The sequence below is a fragment of the Pristiophorus japonicus genome, chromosome 15 (genome assembly GCF_044704955.1).
Source record: "Pristiophorus japonicus isolate sPriJap1 chromosome 15, sPriJap1.hap1, whole genome shotgun sequence".
In the NCBI taxonomy this organism is placed as follows: domain Eukaryota; kingdom Metazoa; phylum Chordata; class Chondrichthyes; family Pristiophoridae; genus Pristiophorus; species Pristiophorus japonicus.
Window position 1 is genome coordinate 149,519,910 of NC_091991.1, and position 22,349 is coordinate 149,542,258.

The 22,349-nt window shown below is 41.4% G+C and overlaps 1 protein-coding gene across 3 annotated transcripts in view; it reads left to right on the forward strand.

Annotated features, from left to right (window-relative positions):
- Positions 1-22,349, forward strand: part of cops3 (COP9 signalosome subunit 3) — a 283,931-nt gene that overhangs the window by 252,800 nt on the left and 8,782 nt on the right. For 2 of the 3 annotated variants that reach the window (XM_070901097.1, XM_070901096.1), the window contains exons 3-9: positions 4,081-4,193; positions 4,308-4,357; positions 9,566-9,658; positions 10,719-10,898; positions 12,811-12,951; positions 19,035-19,208; positions 22,038-22,124. In XM_070901097.1, the coding sequence (XP_070757198.1) occupies positions 4,081-4,193; positions 4,308-4,357; positions 9,566-9,658; positions 10,719-10,898; positions 12,811-12,951; positions 19,035-19,208; positions 22,038-22,124 (838 nt within the window). The remainder of the gene's footprint in view (positions 1-4,080; positions 4,194-4,307; positions 4,358-9,565; positions 9,659-10,718; positions 10,899-12,810; positions 12,952-19,034; positions 19,209-22,037; positions 22,125-22,349) is intronic. The other variant, XM_070901098.1, reaches the window with a different exon arrangement.

A 22,349-nucleotide genomic window follows, 5' to 3' on the forward strand; every position in this document is an offset into this window, starting at 1 on the left:
CCAGTTTAAATTCTCTGTCTCATCCCATTGAAGTTGGCCATACCTAAATCTAGACTTTTAGTAGCTGTTTTGCGTTTCTCCCTTTCAAACACTACATTGGACACGATCGTGTTATGATCGCTTTTAAGAAAGAAAGAAAGACTTGCATTTATTTTCACGACCACCGAACGCCTCAAAGCGCTTTACAACCAATGAAGCACTTGGAGTGTAGTTACTATTGTAATGATAAATGTTCACTCACCGTTAAGCTGTTAACTAAATCTGGCTCATTAATCATAACTAAATATAATATGGCCTGTCCCCTTGTTGGTTCTAGGATATATTGTTGCAGAAGACTAACATGGACACACTCAAGAAATTTACTACCTTTCTGTCAGGTGCTAGTCTGTTTATCCCAATCTATATGAAAGTTTAAAATCTCCTCTTAAAACCACTCTGCCTTTGCTACATGCTTATGTTTGAAGACCAGGCCCTTAAAACTGCCACCAAGCTCATGGTCTACAGGGCTGCAGTAATACCTACCCTCCTGTATGGCTCAGAGACATGGACCATGTACAGTAGACACCAAGTTGCTGGAGAAGTATCACCAACGATGTCTCCGCAAAATCCTACAAATTCCCTGGGAGGACAGGCGCACCAACATCAGCGCCCTCATTCAAGCTAACATCCCCAGCATTGAAGCACTGACCACACTCGATCAGCTCCGCTGGGCAGGCCACATAGTCCGCATGCCAGACACGAGACTCCCAAAGCAAGTGCTCTATTCAGAGCTCCTTCACGGCAAACGAGCCAAAGGTGGGCAGTGGAAACGCTACAAGGACACCCTCAAAGCCTCCCTGATAAAGTGCGACATTCCCACTGACACCTGGGAGTCCCTGGCCCAAGACCGCCCTAAGTGGAGGAAGTGCATCTGAGAGGGCGCTGAGCACCTCGAGTCTCAACGCCGAGAGCATACAGAAATCAAACGCAGGCAGCAGAAAGAGCATGCGGCAAACCAGTCCCACCCACCCCTCCCCTCAACGACTATCTGTCCCACCTGTGACCAAATCTGTGGCTCTCGTATTGGACTGTTCAGTCACCAAAGAACTCTCTCTTCAGGAGTGGAAGCAAGTCTTCCTTGATCCTGAGGCGCTGCCTATGATGATGGTGATCTAATCTCTGCATTTGCACAATCTAGCACTTCACAGCTGCTACCAGGGGCCCAATATACAACTCCCTCTACAGTCTTAAATCCTTTCCTATTAATTCTACCCATAATGTCTCCACTGCCTGCTTACCTCTCGTTATATCCTCTCTTGTCATTGAAGTAATTTTATCCTTAATCACTAACGCTACTCCTCCCCCTCTACCATTTTTCCTATTTTTCCTGTAGACCTTATAACGTGGTATATTTTGATCCCAGTCCTGACCTCTTGCAGCCATGTCTCAGTAATGGCTACCATGCCATACCCTCCTAAGTTCAATTTGCACTTGGAGTTCATTCAATTTATTCCTTATACTCTGTGCGTTTGTATAAAGAACGCTTATTTGGGCCACACACCCTAGCCTGTCCTTCAGCTCTTATGTTTACTCACATGTTTCTTCTTTCTCTCTCCTGGTTTAATCATGTTGCATCTTTTAGTTTTCTCTTTACCTGTAATGCCTAAAGCACAATTTCTGACTGTTAAACTCTCTCTTCCTTTTTTGTTTGTTTTTGAACTACTTTTGTACTACACTTTCCACCTGAGCCCTCTTTCCTCCCCCCCATTTACTAGTTTAAAGTTCTTGTAACTGCCCTATTTATCTTTTCTGCTAGGACCCTGATCCCAGACAGCTTCAGGTGGAGCCTCTGCCAACTGTACAGTCTCTTCCTGTCCCAATACTGGTGCCAGTGCCCTATGAAATGGAACCCCTCTTTCCCACACCACTCCTTCAGCTACGTGTTCAGCTGCCTAATCTGGTTATTGCCAATTTGCATGTGGCTCAGTTAATAATCCAGACATTATACCCCTTGAGGTCCTGTTCTTTAACTCTTTCCTATGTTGTTGGTCTCAACATGGGCCACTACGATGGGATCCCCCTCCTCCCGCCCGCCTCCAATATCCTTTCAAGCTGGTTTGAGATGTCCCTCAACCTGCCAACATACCATGTGGGACTCTCGATCTTGCTTACAAAGGATGCTATCTGTCCTCTTAACTATAATATCCCCTACAACTACCACATTACGCTCTCCCCCTCTCTCCTCCACCCCCCCCTCCTTTCGGAGAGCCTCCTGCTCCAGAGTGCCATGGTCTGCATTCTGGCTGGCCTTCCAACAGTCTTTATCCTTATCCTCCCAGGTAGCAAATACATTGTACCTGTTGAAATAGGATCAGTTTATGTGGATCATCTTTCTTTCTCTCATTTGGGTTCACCTTACACTGCACACTATCAGTCACACCAACCCCATTCTGAACCTACATCTCTCTACGAGGTGTGATTGAAGTCTGGAGCAGACTGTCCAGGCACGCACTCCCTCCCTCCCTCCCTCCTTCGCCCCCTCCCCCATTCCATATGCATTGGAGTGTCTCCAACCCTCACTTCAGCTCAATTAATCTGAGCCTGAGAGATTCGAGATGGAGACATCTACTCCAGGAGTGTTCGCTCGGGACAGTCTCGCTGTCCACAAGTTCCCACATACTGCAGTCCAGACACAACCTGCTCTGCCATATCTTGGTCTAGATTATTTACTTTCTAGCTTGTTGTATATTTCTTTTTCTACACACTAACTTGCACTAACACACTTTTTTTTTTAAATGCCTCTTTTTTAAAAAAAAAAACTCCATTCAGCTCCTTCCCTTGTGCTGACGTTACTTTAGGTGTTTTTTGCTCTGACATCACTCTTTTTAAAATTCTGCCTTTGTTTGACTTGCTGCTGCTGGTCTTGGGGTTGCTCCGCCACCGTGCTTTTTAACGTGCTCTGCTCTCGCTCAGCTCCCACTGCTTCTCTTTGTTCAGATCAGTACCTGAGCCTCACAGTATCTTTTCAAAATGTTAACTGCTTTCAAGGGTTTTAGGGGTATCGGAACCAACACTTTTGATGTACTAGTTAGTAATTGCAATAACAACAGATGCTGAAGCCAAGTAATTTCTAGAAAGACCAATTGGTAGGAAGCTGACAGTTACTCCTATTCATTGGAAGTGTTTGATTATTTATTCGAAAGATCTGTAGATACTGTAAATTACTCTTCACTGAATCGGTTTGTAGCTTTATCTGTTATGGAAGTGTCTGTTTTCATTGATATTAATCGTTCTCTGAAATGATTCGGGCGTGTAGTGGAAATCCAACTTGCTGGTCCAGAGGCAATAAGCTGGTCTAATGTTTGTTTAAGATATGCTTCAAAATTTCTTTGTACACGGGGTCACGGAAGATGCAGGTCTGCCCATAGGAAATGTTTTTTGCGTTATGCACAAGAAGGTATCTAGAGCAGTTCAAATCATAACAGTACTGTTGTGGAATAGACCAGGGCGGTGATTGTTGCTTACAACCAACCTGGCTATAAAATGCTGTACATTTAGAACAACTTAGGCCTCAGTAAAATTTTGGGTCATGTAGGTAGAAGGCAGAGACTTGCAGTTGGGGTCCATAATGCTCTGTAATTTCACAGCCATGGAATTTAATGAGAATGCAGAAACACATTGCTGGAAGAGCATGGAGGTAGGGAGAGGCGAGGCATTTAAAGATAAGGATGAGAAATCAGTTCTCTGGGACATGGGAAGCTAGCGAAGCATTGTCTTGATACAGTACTTTAAAAATATTTATTATATTGAGATGATCCAAAACCCTGTAAAGACTTGCTGCAGAATCTATATTCTCTTACTTTTGTTTGGATGGGGTTGCTGTAGAAATTGTCCTTGAAGTGCTTCAGAATTCTAAGGGCCCCAAGTAAAAATAAGTGGATTAGATTAGGATCTAAACATTTACATCATTCATGGTTTTGAAAGTTGGTACAATTAAAAATGTTTTTAAACTGTTGCATTTTAAGGAAAAAATGGATTATTTTGATCTACCACCAAATAATAGTATTACATTTACTATTTTTCTGACTCTTTGTTGTGCAGGTATGTGAAATTTTCTATGCCCAGTATCCCAGATTTCGAGACCTTATTCTCCCAAGTTCAACTTTTTATTAGCACTTGCAATGGTGAACACATCAGATATGCAACAGACACCTGTAAGTACCTCTTCTGAGACATGCTTTCCATATTTACAATGAACTATTCTCTCAATTTAGTGAAGTGCATATTTAGCACTGTTCATGCTTATATTTTCTCTTGTCTTTTTCTAGTTGCGGGTCTTTGCCATCAGTTGACAAATGCTTTAGTAGAAAGAAAGCAGGTAAAGGTTTAATATTTCATGTTTAGTTTTTAAATGTGCTTCTAGTGTGCAAATGGTGTATGATGTGGATGCGGAGAAATGGGAATTGGAGATGAAAGTTAAAACGGAATTTTGGCCAATTTAAATGTTAATTAATACTTGAAAAGGAAAAATTTGCAGAGCTATGTGGAAAGAGCAGGAGAGTGGGATTAATTGGATAATTCAAAGAGCTGGCACAAGTACGATGGGACAGATTGCCTTCTATGATAAAGACTTGTTCCATTTACCATTAACTGGTGGGTAGCCATTTTAACTCTACCAAGTAAATTAAATGTTAAGATGTCATCAAATGTAATTGCTAAATAATGCAACATTTTAGCTCAGTAAATTTTCTGGAAATCTAGTAAATATGCAGGATTTTTAAAAATCTCAATTTTCTGCTTGTTGAATTCCACTGATCTTGGTCATGAGTAGGGAGTTTTGCCATGTTATACTATCCATGCTGGGGTGAACAAGTCCCGACAGCATGTGAAGTCTGTTGCGGTGGATTGGGCGGAGGAAATCAAGTTTGATCCAACGGTCATGAAGGTGGAACAGCAATGCACTGTGGAGTGTATAGGGCATGGCAGAGCATGAAAGACGTCATGGCCATCCACTGCAGCCGACGAAGTCTTCAGTTGTACCAAATCTTGGGCCACTGAAACCTGGCTTCTGCGGAGGAGAGAGTGGGACCGCCCCTGTGCACCGGCCTTCCCACTTTAAAAGCATCTATGCAGTTTTGTGTTAACCATCATCCAACATACCAAGTCCTGCGGCGATGGGGGAGGGGCGAAGCGACAGGTGGAGGTGATCACTGGGAGTCGTAGCCTCAAACCAGCATTTGTAGGCGGCCTGTGGGCAAGTGGTCGTTTGACTCTGTATCCAGGGCAGCAGAGGAACCCGGCAGCACCCCAGGCGACTGAGCAGCCCTCTTTAGGACAGCACTGCTCACCCTTTATAAGGGAGGGGCCTAGAAAAGGTGGCCCAAACATTGCCTGCCCTTCCATTAACTGGCCCGTTTACCGCGGCTGGCAGTTCAACCCATTCTGCGGTCGAAAATACAGCAACAGTCGAAAACTTCATAACACAAGAAAACAACTTCTTGGACAATGGAATGTTCGCACACTCTTAGACAGAGCTGACACTACAAGACCGGAAAGAAGGACTGCCCTTATTGCAAGAGAGCTGCAGCGTTATAACATCGATATAGCGGCTCTGAGAGACAAGACTTGCAGAGGAGGGCTGCGTGAGTGAACTAGGTAGCGGCTACACCTTCTATTGGAAAGGCAAGGCAGAGAATGAGAATAGGATCCACTGAGTTGGCATAGCAGGGAAGACTTCTCTTATGCAACAATTTCTGAATCTGCCTGAAGGGATTAACGAAAGACTTATGAAACTGCGTTTCCTCCTGAATGCCAAGCGTCACATCACCGCTATAAGTGCTTATACACCCACCTTTCCAAGTCCCGATGAGATGAAAGAGAGGTTCTATGAAGATCTAGACAGACTGGTCAGGTCCACACCTGCTGGGGACAAGTTGATCATCCTGGGTGATTTCAGTGCACGAGTTGGAAAAGACAGCAAGCATTGGAAGGGAGTCATTGAACAGCACGGCACAGGAAAATTAAACAGTAATAGCCTCCTCCTCTTGAGTATGTGTGCGGAGAATGACTTGACTATTACAAATACTCCAGGCAGGCTGACAAGTACAAAACAACTTGGATGCACCCAAGGTCTAAGCAATGGCACATGATAAACCATGTCATTGTAAGAAGGCAAGACATCAAGGATGTAAAAATCACAAGAGCCATGCGGGGAGCATAATGCTGGACAGATCACCGTCTAGTCAGATCCACTCTCCAGCTGTACATTGCTCCACTTCAGCGCAAGCATCCAAAACCGAGCAGAAGTGCCTTTTTAATGCAGCTAGGCTGAAACATCAGTGCTACTGTGAGCAGTTCCAGGATGACCTCGATAACAGGCTAATGTCTCTCGGACCGCTCACCGGCAACACAAAGAAATGGACAAAGCTCAAACAGATGGTGACAGACTCAGCAAAGACAACTCTTGGACTTAAAAAGAAGATACACCAAGACTGGTTCGATGAAAATAACTTTGAGATCTGCAAGACGCTGGAAGAAAAGAAAAAAGCATACGTAGATTGGCAAAATGACCCTTCCTCAATTTCCAAGAGGGACTGCTACAGACACTTGCAAAGCACAAAGAGGCCTTCGCCAGATGCAAGATAAATGGTGGCAGAGGAAGTGGAACATTATGCTGAAACTCTCAATACCAAGATGTTCTTCAGCGCCATCAAGTCAGTCTGTGGACCATCAAAACCCAGCACTACTCCACTCCTTTCAGCAGATGGCAGCATTTTGATCAAAGACAGGACTGGCATAAATGAGAGGTGGGGAGAACACTTCACTAATCTTCTTAATCGACCTTCAACAGTGAACGAAGAAGCACTTGACTCCATACCCCAGCAACCTATCAAAGAAGATCTTGATCTTCCTCCCAGCATGGACGAAGTAAAGAAAGCCATTAACCATTAACCAGATGAGTACTGGAAAGGCTCCAGGAAAGGATGGAATCCCTGCCGAAATCTACAAGGCAGTAGGCCCAGCAACACTCGAGGCCTTTCATGACATAATAACTAACATCTGGGAAGATGAAGACATGCCACAGGACTTCCGTGACGCTATGATAGTTTCCCTCTATAAGAACCAGGGCAACAAAGCAGACTGTGGCAACTACAGGGGAATATCGCTTCTGTCCATTGCTGGGAAGATCATCGCCCACATAGTATTGAACCGACTCATAGCTAGTGTCTCAGAAGTAAATCTTCCAGAAACACAATGTGGCTTTCGACCTGGTTGGAGCACAGCGGACATGATCTTTGCACTCAGACAAGTGCATTGAGCAGAACGTGGACCTGTACGCTGTATTTATTGACCTCACCAAGGTCTTTGATACTATCAACAGAGCAGCGCTGTGGTTAATCTTGTTGAAACTTGGGTGCCCAAGGAAGTTTGTCCACATCATCGAGCTGTTTCATGATAACATGACAGATGAAGTGCTCTCAGACAGCACAACCACGGCCCCATTTGCCATCTCAAATGTAGTGAAACAAGGTTCTGTACTCGCTCCAGTTCTGTTCAACCTATTCTTTACCTGCGTCTTGAACTATGCCATAAAAGACTTGGAGTTTGGGGTCTACCTGAAATATCGATTTAGATAGTTCACTGTTCGACCTTCTCCGCCTTGCTGCAAAGACCAAAGTACGGAAACAACTCATCCTAGAGGCACTCTTTGCTGACGACTGCGCCCTTATGGCACACAAGGAGAGTGACCTACAATTCATACTCAGCAAATTTGCTGAGGCAACAGAATTGTTTGGCCTAACCATCAGCCTTAGTAAAACCGAGGTTCTCTATCAGCCTGCCCCTGGCACCACAGCACCTGCATCTTCATCGGCAGCATACAACTAAAGTCAGGTGGACAGCTTCAAGTACCTTGGCAGCACCATATCAAGTGATGGGTCTTTGGACAAGGAGATTGATGCAAGGATCTGTAAAGCCAGCCAGGCACTTGGTCGCTTGCGCACTAAGGTGTTGAGTCACCACCACATTCGACTGTCAACTAAACTGTTGGTGTATAGAACAGTCGTTCTCTCATCTCTCCTTTATGGATGTGAGACCTGGATGCCTTACAGGTGTCACATCAAAAAGTTGGAAGCTTTCCATATGTGCAGTCTCAGATCTATACTCCACATATGCTGACAAGACCGGGTGTCAAACTTTGAGGTTCTGGAGAGAGCATAATCAACTAGCATTGAAGTGATGATCATGCGAGCCCAGTTCCGAAGGGCTGGACATGTCATCCACATGGATGAGTCAAGGATCCCTCGTCAGCTTCTTCACGGCGAGCTCTGTGAAGGCCGAAGACACCAGGGGTGCCCCCGCAAGCGCTACAAAGATTGCATCAAGGCTAACCTCCAGTACTGTGGCATCTGACCAAAGGACCTCGAGAATACAGCAGCTAATAAAATCCAGTGGCGAACCCTCACGAGGACTGCCTGCCAGACCTGCGAAGAAAACCGATGTCAACGCCTGTGGGACATTAGAGATAGACAACATCAGGTGGCAGTACTGTCAGCATCAGGCACATCGAACTTCCCTTGTCAGACGTGCAAGAGACTATGAGCTGCAGAATTGGCCTATACAGCCACTTGAAGACACATGCCATTGATGATTAGCACATCAACGTCTTTGTTGGATATGACAGACTACCAATACTATCTCCATACACATCAACAATAGTCTCGTGAAGGAATGTCTTGAACACAAACTCTTGAATAAAATCTGTCCGAGAGGATTTCTGCCAGAAAATTCCACACAATGGGTCTATGAAATTTTAGAATTCTTGCACTTGGATGTGCATTAGTTGCATTAAATCCAAGATTATAAATGAAGTGCTGAGATACATTTTCTGTCTGTACTATTTTTAAAAAAAAATTTACAAGTACAACATGATTAAAGATACCGTGTTTAGTATTGAAACCCCGATTACCCGGGGTTATCAATTGAGGTGCAAAATGCTTATCTGTTTTATATTGTAAACTAGATAATCAAAAGATGCCTCTTTATGCTCATAACATTGATTTGTAGATTTACATGTTGATGTATTGGAATGTTCATAATAAACTTCACAATTTAGTAGTGCTGTTTGGAATTATTTTCATTGTATAGTACATAATGGTTAAAATAACATTTTGTGAGCCTAAAATATTTTTGTGCATTTTGTTTCTTGGCAATGTTTCTCTGCTAGTTTTATTATCTTCCCCTCCTGAAGGTGTTGATTCCTTGCTGAAGTACAGTTCCATGAGCACACTTGTTCTTCAGTACCTTACTCCTGGCCATTATTCATGTTTGATTCTTAATAGTGTCAGTGCACTATTTGACCCTGGGGCATTTAGCTGCCCCAATCACGTCTTCATTAATGTCCACACATACACTTACAGTTGGGGTCGCTGGATAGAGATCAGGAACGGGAACCGTGGGGGATTTTATGCTGCTTAACCCAGGGCATTGATGGAGCAGGTGCAGGGGGAGGATGTGTGTCTCTATATTTAATGCATTGAGGGAAAAAAGGATATTCAGTTTTAAATTTTTTTTTTTTAAATTAAAGCCGCTGCGAGGCATTAGCATTCTGAAACAGGCCATAGACAAGATGCAGATGAATACAAACCAACTTACCTCAGTTCACGCTGACCTCTGCCAGGTAAGATAATGTCTTCAATTTTTTTTTCTTGCATGCAAGTGGTCTGATTTATATACAAAAAAAACATGGTGCTTTCTACCACTGTTGTATTTTTGGGGATCTTTCTTTCCTGTACAATTTGGGGGATTCCTCTGTATAGTCTCTTTTTTCCTCCTCTGCTCCCCTCCTCTGTTTCAGAAATTAGAAATGTAGTGTTGAAACTAACATTTTCTTTGGATTTATTGATTTTTCTTCATATTTAAAAAAAAATCTTTTCATATGAACTGTGATGACACAATGGGAGGAGCACCTAGCTCCTCCTAATGGAAGGGAACCAACGTCAGCGGGTGTTTAGTTGACCCGAAGTACTTCATGGGTGGCCCTTTCAGTTATCTTTCCAATTCCAACAAACTCTTATCCCTCCCAGTTAGTGTTTACATTTTTTATATTGTCAGCATTTTTTTTAATGACTGACTGAAATTTAGTCCAATTCTTTTTTTTTAATTGTTTATTGGAACTCTGTCCTGTGAATCTTCAACACACTTAGGTCTGATTTAACTCTGCAACTTGTATCTCAATAAACCTCAACTCCTGTAACTTAGCATACATTTATTATGTTTCACTGTTTCCCAGGATTCATATTTCATATCCATTCCAAAATTAGACGCATTTAACATTATAACCAAGAGCCATATTGCCATTATATACACAGAATATTTTATCAATGGCCAAGTTTCACACAATCTTTATACTTGTGTAAAAGATTGTCTTAACACGTTTTACAATTGAACTGCCTTAATTCACCATCACTGGTTAAATCTACATATCAGTCTTTCTTTTTGCCTGCTGCCAAGATTCAGTAATTTTTATTGCCTCCATTTAGTTTTATATCCAAATAGTTGTACACTGTACCTAAATTATATTTGTTTTATGCCCTTTAAACATCAGACCTTGCTTTTACATTGGTGTGGCTTGTAAAAATTTTCAATTCTAAAATTGGACAGCAGCTTTTTACTCTCGATATTGTGCTTTTGAAAACTAAGGTCTTTGTATGTTCAATAAGCTTTTTTTCCATTTTAAGCTTTGCCTGCTAGCAAAATGCTTCAATCCTGCTATTCCCTACCTGGAGGTGGATATGACAGATATTTGTAAAGAAAATGGAGCCTATGACGCCAAGCACTTTTTATGTTATTACTATTATGGTGGTATGATCTACACAGGACTCAAGAATTTTGAGCGGGCACTGTATTTCTACGAGCAGGTAAAAATGAACACCATTGGACATGGTATTATAAAAGCTGCCTGCTTGCTTCAGAGAAGTTATCTAAAGTGCAAAGCTGAGTCTTGAATATTTGTTTACTGAATAGGATGCAATATATTAAAATTATTGCAAAATTACAGTACAATTTGTATTTTGTGGTTACTATTTTCTTGTTTCTCCAACTGACTGACACTATCAGATATCCAGTGCTGTTTTGGAGGTTGGACTAAATATTCCCCATTTAACCAACTTTGCACCAAGGATGTAACTTTTCAGGACTTAATGCCAATTTTATTCTTAAGTTAATGTTGACTTTTAAATAATAGCAGATAGAAAGGGAGACCTTTTCCCCTTTTGTTGAATGTAATACATAGCAGCAAACTAATGTTCCCTCTAATTTGTTTTTGGGCCACACGACCTCTTTAACAGACTGCACAGCCCATTCAAAAATCCACGCAAGCAGTTTTTGCATTTAAAAACCAGTGAGCCGGCTGTGTGGGAGGTCTTGAGCGCTGCGCAGCTTAAAAGGAATGGGACTAGCTGAGGTGCTCTTGCAGAGAGCCGATGCGGGCTCAACAGGCTGAATGATCGCCTTTCGTGCTGTAACCATTCTATGCTTCAATGAGAGCTCAAATTTGGCCCACCCCTTTTTTCGGCGCGCTTATCAGAGATGCGCCGCTTTTCTCTTGATAACTTTGACCGCTGTTCGGCCTCTCCTCGGTCGTCGTGCAGCGCGGTCAATCGGGTCTGGGTCTGGGTCTGCGCTGAAAACAGTGCCGGGACGTTTGCACATGCACAGTGGAGTGTCCGCGCATGTGCAGTAGCTCCTCTTCCCCAGCCTCTGTGTGTGGGGGACCGGTGCCCGCCCCTATCCTGGCCGAGTAGCCTCCCAGTGTGATCGACCTCTGGTTTGAAATTTTATGCACTGTAGCTATTTTTGAACTTTCTTAATTGCTTGTCATTTTCCTGGACTTTTGGATATTTTGAAAGAATTATGTAAATATGTTTTGTCTCGTGAATAGTGGTGACCATTTGTCAAGCCTATTCACCTGGTGCTATTGTGACAGAAGAACATAAGTGACGAAGGAACACTGAGAGAATATCTTATTTATTGAAGTAGACTTTATTTAGATAATATGGGCTCAATTTTGGCCCAGTATAATCATTGCAAACAAATAGTTGTTTAAATTAATTGAGAGATTAGGGCAATTTAATTCAACTATCTTTTACTACTTTTATTTTTGTAGTTTAAGCTTCCATGAATGCTTCTGTTGTATAGTAAATTAACTTTGTGAAGTTTGTCATATAGCTGTTTGATCCTATTCACATTCTTTAGTCAAGTCATTAAGTTCTGCTGGCCTCCGATGTACCTACCTGCGCTGATTTCTTAACTCTTCGCAAGGGTTTTCTGAAGTGGCCACATACGCTGGCCTAAGTAGATTTGGAGTAACTATTAGCTGGCCAAAGTGGCCTAAATGGCCAAAACTGGCGTAGGTGGCTGGTAATGCCCCTTTTTTGAGAGAAACTAAACTAAACTAAAAAAAATTGTCACTAACTCACCTATACTGGCACAAATTGTGCAAAATGGGGATTTTTAAGATACTCCAGAAAAATCAAGTTGCTCCAAAAAAATCAGAGCAACTCCTGGCCAACTTTGAGCCCAACGATTCTAGCAAATACATAAATAGGACAAATAGTAAAATGTTAACTTAAATATTACATCTATCTTGCACGGAATTTGAGTCAGATTGCTGCTTCAGTGCAATTACGGTGCAAGGGGGGAAGCTGTCTTTGGTTTTATTTATCTGATTCATTGTTAATTCCAATTTATGGCTTTATTCCATATGCAAGTGGTAAAATCAGATTGTTGAAGTACTCATTAATAATTCAAATCATCTTTTCTTTTGCTCAGGCTATAACAACTCCAGCCATGGCAGTCAGTCACATTATGTTGGAGTCTTATAAAAAGTATATTCTTGTCTCGTTGATTCTGCATGGAAAAGTTCAGCAGCTGCCCAAATACACATCCCAGATAGTGGGAAGATTCATTAAGGTGAGGTTGTATATTTAATTCTAGAGGTGAGAATATTTAGCGCTTTTCCTTTGGCTAATGCTTGCCATGAGAAAATATTTTTTCAGTAATTCATTGAAGGGAATCTTGTGTAGTGGTGCCTTTTGAACTATACTGTTGACACTACATCATACACCTTTAGATTTTGTTTCATACCTTTTTTTTCTCTTTGGCTGTTTATAGATAGCAAGTATTTTAAAATCATTCAATGAATATCTTAAAAAAATTAAAACTCAATTATTTCATTTCATTTGGTGCATGCTGTTTAATGTCTTGTGAATTTCATTTTCGTGTTGAAATCTAACAATATCCAATTCATGCCCCAAATCATAACATCTTAAATTCTAAATATTTTAAACACCTAAATTATGAAATTTCTGAAATGATGGCTGGAAGAATACATATTTCAAGATGGCTTTAGGTGTTGACCTACATGGAACTTTGGGGCAAAACTACACACAGCATTTTTTGGATAGAGGCCTGCAATTAATTGTCTTTACTATTCCTCTACCTCATACTCTCCTGCTGATGTCCCAAGCTTGACTTCCTTTTGGATAAGGCCACAGTTTCCTTCTGTGCCTCCAGCAACATTCTGAAAAGAGCCCATTGAGGCATTTGTTCCTGACTCCTTTTAATGAGCATTAACCCCAACTGCCCCATCCTCCTCTCTCGCCGACCTTCCCACTCTGAGTTCGCTGGGGCTAATCTCGTCAAGCTGACTCAGGTTTCCTGTGCATCTTCCACCCCTTACCCACTCCGCTCCAAGCTGTGTGCCAGAGACTTGAGTTACATTCCCAAATCTGCCTTTCTACATCTATCTTTTCAGACCTTTTAAAAGCCTCCCAAAACATATCTTTTCAAACAATCTTTTGGTCACCTTTCTTAACCCGCCCACAAAAACTTGGTGTCTGCTCCTTATCTCTGCTGTCAAGCACCTTGGGACGTTTTTCTAAATTAAAGGCATTATATAAATGCAAGTTATTTTATACGCATGTCTTTTTTAAAAAAACAGCTGAGAGAAATATATACTTCAAAGTGACTAAGTGTCCATTACTTGGTTAATTTTGACTCTCTATTTTAATATTTGTGCTCTTTCCCCTGCTGTCCTTTGGTTTGATTTAATTCAGATGTGGACTGGCATATGATGTAAACTGTTGAACACCTTGTGAGCAGCACGGCTGACATGATGATAGTAGTGCTGAGGAAAAAGTGACTGGGAGATGGTGCCTACAATGGTAAAGTCTAAAAGTTACCATTTGAAAATTCTACAAATGTGTTGCAGCTTGAAGGTTACTTTCCTTTCTGGTTGCCCTGTTTAATATCTTAGCGTCTTCCCCCACTCATTTCCCATGTTTACATTGATAAACGGAGTGAAACCACCACTATCAGTTCCATGCACCAGATGAAATGGGCCTGTTCAGTTTGTATTACACTGCACAGTAGGATACTGCTCTACATCATGTATGTAGTTTCACAGACCCAATGGACAAATCATATCAAGGAACACTATATATATTTTTTCTGATGTTACAATTATAATTAAACAAATGTTGGTTTCATTTGATGAAGGTGGCATTACTAATTTTTGGAACCTGCTCTTTTCCCTTTTCAATCCAAATTTCATTAGTTTTGCATTTAAAATAAATTAATGTATCTAATAATCTGGCTAATTAACTCAGTGAAAGCTTCCTTGCCAATTTTGTTCCTTTTTCTCTCCTCCTGTCCTGAAGATACTAGTACAATCTATGGGAGATGGAAAGTGGGGATTGTTAGTAATTAGGGGACACAGGATTGCAATCGAGAGCTTGACCAGCTCCCTCTTTGCATAGGGCACTGAAGCCAGATGTTGTACCCCTGCCCCCCCCTAATGATGATGTACTTAAAATGTGGTTTGATTCAAATTTGATGACCTATTTTAAACTGGAAATACAGAAAACATGAGCATTGGGAACTAATTTGAATATTTTAGTGGCTCTTTGATGGCATTGTTCACTGAGTTTGAGGAGTATCATGGAGGAGTGGCGATATGATGACTTGAGGAAAAAATATTGAGTTGGTACCCTTACTGGTGAAATCCAAAAGTTACTATTTTAACATCTTGGTGTTTCTTACATTCAGTTTTATACTAACACTGGAGAGGGAGGAGACGGTGAGATTTTAAAGCACTGGGGAGGGGTGATCCTGAGGTTTGGCATATTGGAGGTGGGTCATGGGGTTTGGCAGCCCTGCGATGATGATGATGGGGTTTGGTGGCACTTGGGTGGTGTAAATCTTTGAATTCAGCAGCAGTGAGAAGGAGAAATATTGCATTTTGTTAGCAACCTGGAAGGGAGGGATCTTGGGGTTTGGTATTGTGAAATAGCTAGCCCATCTGTATAATCATTTTGTAGATATAATTGTAATTGAATTCTAAATATAAATGAAAGAGAGCGCAAGAGCTGTAAAGATAGTCTTAGTTTCTCTGACCTAGACTCTTAAATGGAAAAAAAAATGAAAACCCGCTTTGAAACCATTTGGAAAAACAAACTCAAATACTGTTGTTGGCTGAGCAAAGACATAATTCAACATTTGTATTGAGCAAAATCTACATTTTCTATATAAACAATTGTTTATAGTTTCTCAGTATTAATCAAATAAACAAAATACACAGTGTAATCACTTTCTTTTTCTTCAACAATTTCTCTCTCTGTCTTTCATGCATCTGAGTTCAGCTTTCACTGAACTTAAAACCATTATAATTATTTAAATCTGAAGCTTTACCTGAAAAAAGCTATTGACATTTATTCCCCCCCTATTTTCAAATCATTTGGGGGAAAAAATAATAATCCTCAAATCCTGTTGCAGTATGAGGAAAGACACCCTTCCACTTGTACTGAGAGAATACAGATTTGTAGTGGGAAATTTTACATACTGCATATTTACTCTAGCATCCTGGGAATTTGTCACAGGTGATAGATGATGTAATAGAATTGAATGGGAAATGTGAACATCGAAATTTACAATTGACAAAGTTGACATAGGAAGTAATGTTTATGGATAGGAAATATGTGCCCTACGTCAGGGAACATAGGAACAGGAGTAAGCCATTCAGCCCCTCAAGCCAGTTCCGCCATTCATTGAGATGATAGTCAATGTTCCCTTTAAGCTGTGCAGCGGTCTGGAGCTCCCACTTAGGCTGTTCGCCGGCTTTTCAATTGGAATAACCGCACATGCGCGAACATTTGAATGGGCCAGCAGTCACTTAAAGGGGCCGCGCACCCAAAGAAATATTACAGGGAACATTGATCATGGGTGATCTGCATCTTAACTCCATATCCTTCTTTACCCTTGTCTAGAAAAAATCTAGCGATCTCCGATTTTAAATTTTAAACTAGCATCTACTGCTTTTTGTGGGAGTGAGTTCGACACTTCTACCACCTTTGCGTGAAGAAGAGTTTCCTAACTCTTTTGAATAGCCTGGCTCTGATTTTTAAGTTTATTTCACCTTGTCCTAGAGTCCCCCACTAGTGGAAAAAGTTTCTCTACCCTATCAATTCCTTTCAAAATCCTAAAAACCTCAAACAAATCATCCCTTAGTCTTCTATATTCCAGAGAATACATACAAGTTTATGTAATCACTCTTCATCATCATCATCTAACGCTTGGAGCACTGGTAACATTCTGGTGAATCTGCGCTGCATTCCTTCCAAGGCCAACATATCCTTTCTAAGGTGCGTTGCCCAGAACATAAGAAACATAAGAAATTGGAGCAGGAGTAGGCCATCTGGCCCCTCGAGCCTACTTCACCATTCAATTAGATCATGGCTGATCTATACACAAAACTCCAGATGTGGTTTATCCAGTGCTTTGCATAGATGTAGCAAAACTTACTCCCCTTTATATTCTCGCCCTCTAGTTATAAAGACCTTTTTTGATGATTTTTTTTGTGCATCTGACTACTATATTTTAGTGATCTGTGTACATGGACCCTAAACCTCTTTGGACCTCCACTGTTCCTAACTTTTAACCACTTAAGTAATACTTGGATCTATCCTTTTTTGGTCGAAAATGATGACCTCTCACTTACCTATGTTGAAATCCGTCTGCCACAGTTTCACCCACTCACTTAATCTATCAATGTCTCTTGTAATTTTATGCTCCTGTCTATACAGTACTACTTAGTATACAACCAATCTTTGCGTCATTGGCAAACTTGTATATATGGCTCTTTTATTATGTTATCTAAGTCACTCATAAATACAATAAATAGTTGTGGCCCCAGCACACATCCTTGCAGGACACCACTGGTCACCTCCTTTTAAATTTGAGTACATTCCTATTATCCCTCGTCTCTATCTTCTATTGCCTAACCAATCTCCTAACCAGGTCAATAATTTGCCTTCAGTTCCATGAACTTTAATTTTGGCTAACGGTCTCTTGCGTAGAACCTTATTGAATACCTTCTGGAAGTCCACATAAACTATATTCCCCCGTCTACTACTTTAGTTACTTCCTCAAAAAATTCAATTAGATATGACCTAACCCTTACAAATCCATGTTGGTTCTTTCTAATCAGCTCAAATTTAGTGCTCAGTCACTCTGTACTTAATTATAGATTCCAATAATTTTCCCACAACAGATGTTGGACTAACGGGACTATAATTTCCTGGTTTCTCTCATCTTTCTTAAATAATGGAGTTATATTTGCAATTTTCCAATCTAAAGGGACAATTCCTGAATCGAGAGAGCTTTGAAAGATTATGGCTATAACATCTGCAATTTCCCTACCTATTTCCTTTTTAAAGCCCTGGGATGCCATTAATTTTTCTAATTCTGTTTTCTTGCTAACGTTAACTTTAGTGAGTTCCAGTTCCTGATTCATTACTAATTTCCCTGGAATGCCACGTATATTATCCTCTTCCTCTATTGTGAAGACAGGCACAAAGTAATTGTTTAACAAGTCAGCCATTTCCTTATTTTCATTTGCAATATTACCCACATCGTTTTTAAAGGGCCCATATTACCCCTAACTACCCTTTTCCTTTCAATATAATTGTAACAACCTTTTGTGTTAATCTTTATCACTTGCAGGTTTCTTCTCGTATTCCTTTTTTTGCAGCTCTTACAATCTTTTTTTGTCTTCCTTTGCTGTTCTTTATATCTCTCCCAGTCCCCTGGGGGTGGGTGGGGAGAGGGTAGAGGGCTCAAGATAATTGGACCAGGTTGTGTGAACGTAATTCAGTCTTCATTTCAAAGACATACTTTCTGTCCTTATTTTATATAAGTTGACAAAATTTGTGGCAGTTTGGCAACCAGAAGAGTAGAGTTGGCTGAATAGATGGTAGATGCAGAACTGAGGCACTACAGCATCATCACTGGCAGGAGGGTGTAATTACAGCATGACAAGGTGACATAGGCATGTTTTTATTATAACCGTAGACCTGGGAAATTTATAATGGAAAAAGCAGAGCTAGGAAGTGTGCACAAATGTATAAGCTTTTTTGTGAAACCTAAGTTCAGAGGAAAGCTGTTTCTTCCCTTCCTCCGCATGAGTAAGGTTATTGCTACTTCATCTTATTGTCTACCGGATTAGAGATTTGATTACATTACAGAAACTGCTGATACTAGTGTGAAATTTGCCTCCGACGGTGTTCCATGCTAGTGTGTCTCCAGAGTGCACTTCAGCAGCATTTACATCATCAGCATTGCTTCTAGACTTTGGCGCTTTTCAGATTCACTCTAGTCTGATTTCGGTCCTGGGCGATTATTGTTAGCTGTGCTGCTCACAAAAGCATCTTCAACTGATGCCCTCACAATCTAGTGGAGAAGTTCAAATGACAGCAGAGGAACTACATAAATGGCAAAATATGAACGACTAACCAGGGACCCATCTTGGAGGTTTTTAGTCTGCACAAAGTGAATAATTGAAATGTATAATACAGCATGGTCACCTTTTTTATTAAAATAATATTTCCAAACTAGGTTTACAATAAGCTAACAGCTTTTCTGCCAATTGAAAATCTTCTTAGCTGCTGGTTTTGCATTAACAAGGTAAGCTAAGTCTTGTATTGTCTGTCCTTCAACAGCCTCTTAGTAATGCCTACCATGAATTAGCACAAGTATATGCAACAAATAACCCAGCAGAACTTCGAAATGTGGTGAACAAACACAATGAAACATTCACAAGAGATAACAACATGGGACTTGTCAAACAATGCTTGTCCTCTCTTTATAAAAAGAACATTCAGAGGTTAACAAAGGTAAGACATATCTGCATAAAATGTATATCAGGCCAGAGAAAATGTCTGATGCTAAGTAAGTGCATTCCTGCATAGTTTTCCTTAGTATGTTTCAAGGGATACTCTGGAATAAGTCCTTACAATGGCATTATTTTCCAGTGTTAATTATAAAATAGACATCCCTGGCATTTTTAGCTGAAAAATGCTCTTGAAATCTTTTACCTGATGATGGTTGGCTTTGTAATTTGTTCTCCATTACTTCAACTACTAGAGTGTAGAGTGCAATCTTTTCAGCGCACATAAAATAACTCTCAAAGATGTGCTCACCTAATCATGCCTTAGTGGCTGAGAAAAGCTCCATTTCAATGAGAAAGGGGTTGGGGAAAGTGCTGCAAAATCATCGATCAGGAAACGGTCTAGGAAATGTTGGAGGCTAGCTGTCCATGGAATTTTTGCGATGTATCTTTCGCTTATGAAGGCCGTATCCTGGAATTTTCACTTGCATTGCAGCACTAAAGGTTAAAATAAAACTCTTCAAAGTTAGTGAGTGTTTTCTCCTAATGCTTAAATGGAACTTACAATGTAAGGCCTTATTTCAACTATTTTGCTTTTAAGTTCAGGCATTAACCACCATTGCTAAGTCTATTATCTGCAAAGTACTGTTGGTGATGAACTTTAAGGAAGGGAGAAGAAAGAAACATCAAAAATGTGTTTGCATGGCTGGCAGGGCAGAGAAAGGCAAGAGGATAGTGATATTAAGGTCCTTTCTGTAACTCAAATACTGTCAAACCTTGTAAAACACGAGTTATAAAACAGAAATGCTGCCTTCCCACATTGGAATCCTAGCTGTCAATCTCACCCTCCAGTCAATGCCTTGTAACGCTTGTTCCCCTCATCTAGTGCATGTTTTCTCTCTAAGAATAATGTTATCACAAACTGTACATTGGGGATCTCCTGATTAGTTGAATGATTATGCAATGAGTAACCGAGCTATTTAGATCGGGAAAGTTCTGTGATCGTGGGACAAAGGCGGGTAAATGGTACTGAGGTACAAATGAATGCATGATTTAAATGAATGGTGGAATAGGCTCGAGGGGATGAATGGCCGCCTTCTGTTCCTATGGTCTTTGCTGAAAATCATCGGTCAGCAAATGGTCGAGGAAATGTTGGAGGCCATCTGTCCATGGAATTTTTGCTGAATTAGCTGATCTTGGTTGAGGCTGTCGTAAGGGTGCTATGATTGACTTCAGTGCTTTTGGTGTATGAAGAGGAAAATTGGCCAGCATTATCACTCCTTATAGTTATTCAGGGATCGCTGCTAGAAATGTGTGTGTGTGTGTGTAGATGTCAGATGAGGACATCCGGGTTCTGCTGTGGTGCCCGCTACAGTCAAGTAGTCTGCTGATATTCACTGGAGACTCGAACGTGATTGGCCACTTAAGGATCAAAATAGTTTTGGGGAGGAGAAAATTGGCAAGAAAGCAAAACAAAAAAATGTATACTGAAAATAGAACTGTGGATTTCCAATGCTAATATCAACTCTGCAAAAAATAAAATCAGTGCACTATTCAGTTTGAATGATACTGAGTTACCATGGGGCCACATCAACATAATACCTATAAAGATCATTCTGTGTAGAGATGAACTTCCCTCACGGAAGGCTCTTTTAAAACACATACCCACATTAATGCACATTCCAGCAGTGGTCACTGAATAGTGATTTTCTTTTTTTCTTCCTGTTCTTCAAAGCCCAGGGATGTTGAGACCAATTTTAGCACCCATTGCCTAACTCCGCACAGGGACCTTCCTAGTATGTATACCTCACCAACAAACCACACATGCATTCACAAACCGAGTCATCGTGGAGCTCTAAATAATTATAAAAATTTTATAGAAATTTATTTTGTAGTCCAACATCTAGCTTCTGAGTACTTACCCGAAAATATTGCTAAAACAGAGAGGTTATAGTTTTGCAGCATGAAATAATTTGTAATGAATCTAATATCTGGTCAAGGGGGGGGGGGGGGAGGGGGAAGGGGAGGGGGAAAGAGTGTAACGGAGCGGTAAGGCCTTTCCGACCGGGGTCAGGTGGCAGGGCCGACCTATCCGCAATTGCCCCAGGGCAGTTGGCAGTTGGAAAGGGTTTCTGCCGTGCCTAATGTTTCCGCTGCACCCGGCAGCGACCCCTTTTCTGCCCCTGCAGGGAAAATTGCCCCGTGGGAGCGCGGCCGCTGCCAGTCGGTGCTCCAGACAGCTTCGTGTGGCGGGAAACTGCCAGCAGCTGGGAGGTGCGGCCGCCCTTAAAGGGGAGGGCGCACCGCCTCGGCCGCCATTTTGTTCTAATTGTCAGCCGACTTCTGAGTCGGCCCGACAATGGCGCCTGCTGGTTTGGCTGAAACCCTCCCTGGTGGACCTGTGGGCTCCATGAAGTTGGGGTGGGTGGAACGTTGCAAAGCGTTAGCACGATGTGGTATGTCTGCGTCGCACTGATGTCATCACCACCGCGCTAATGGACACCGCCCCCGAACCTCCCCCCTCCCCAATACAGCCTCAAACAGCGCCCCAAAGCACTCTGAGCTGGTGTCAGAGATAAAGAGCTGATTTTTCAGGCTCATCCCTCTGACTCCCGCCGGGCGGTAAATCGTCAGATAAATCGAAGTGCCCTCTCCAATTTCCTGCTTAGAGCAATTTCGACCCCAAAGAGTGTTCTTTTGCCTCAGATTATGTTGCGTTTTAATGAAGGGTGTACACCCGGAACATTATCTTTTCTTTTCTCTTTGCAGACACTTGTGTATTTCCAACATTTTTTTTGTTTCTGTTTTTTAAGATGTGTCTCATTTTTCATTGCAGACGTTCTTGACGTTGTCCTTGCAAGACATGGCTAGTAGGGTACAATTATCAGGTGCTCAAGAAGCCGAGAAGTACGTGCTTCACATGGTAAGGCTTTCTGGATGGCTAAATGAGGAAAGGGAGCATATGATACTAGGGATATTTCAGAGGTCTTTTAGAATCACGAAGAGTTCTGATAGAGAAAGATGATTTCATCTGGTTGGGGAAGTCTGTAACAAAGGGCAATCAATTTAAAATTGTTACTAAAAGTGAGGAGAGGCCAGTGGAAATTTCTCAACACATTGGATTGTTGAAGCATGCTTTGCCACAGGC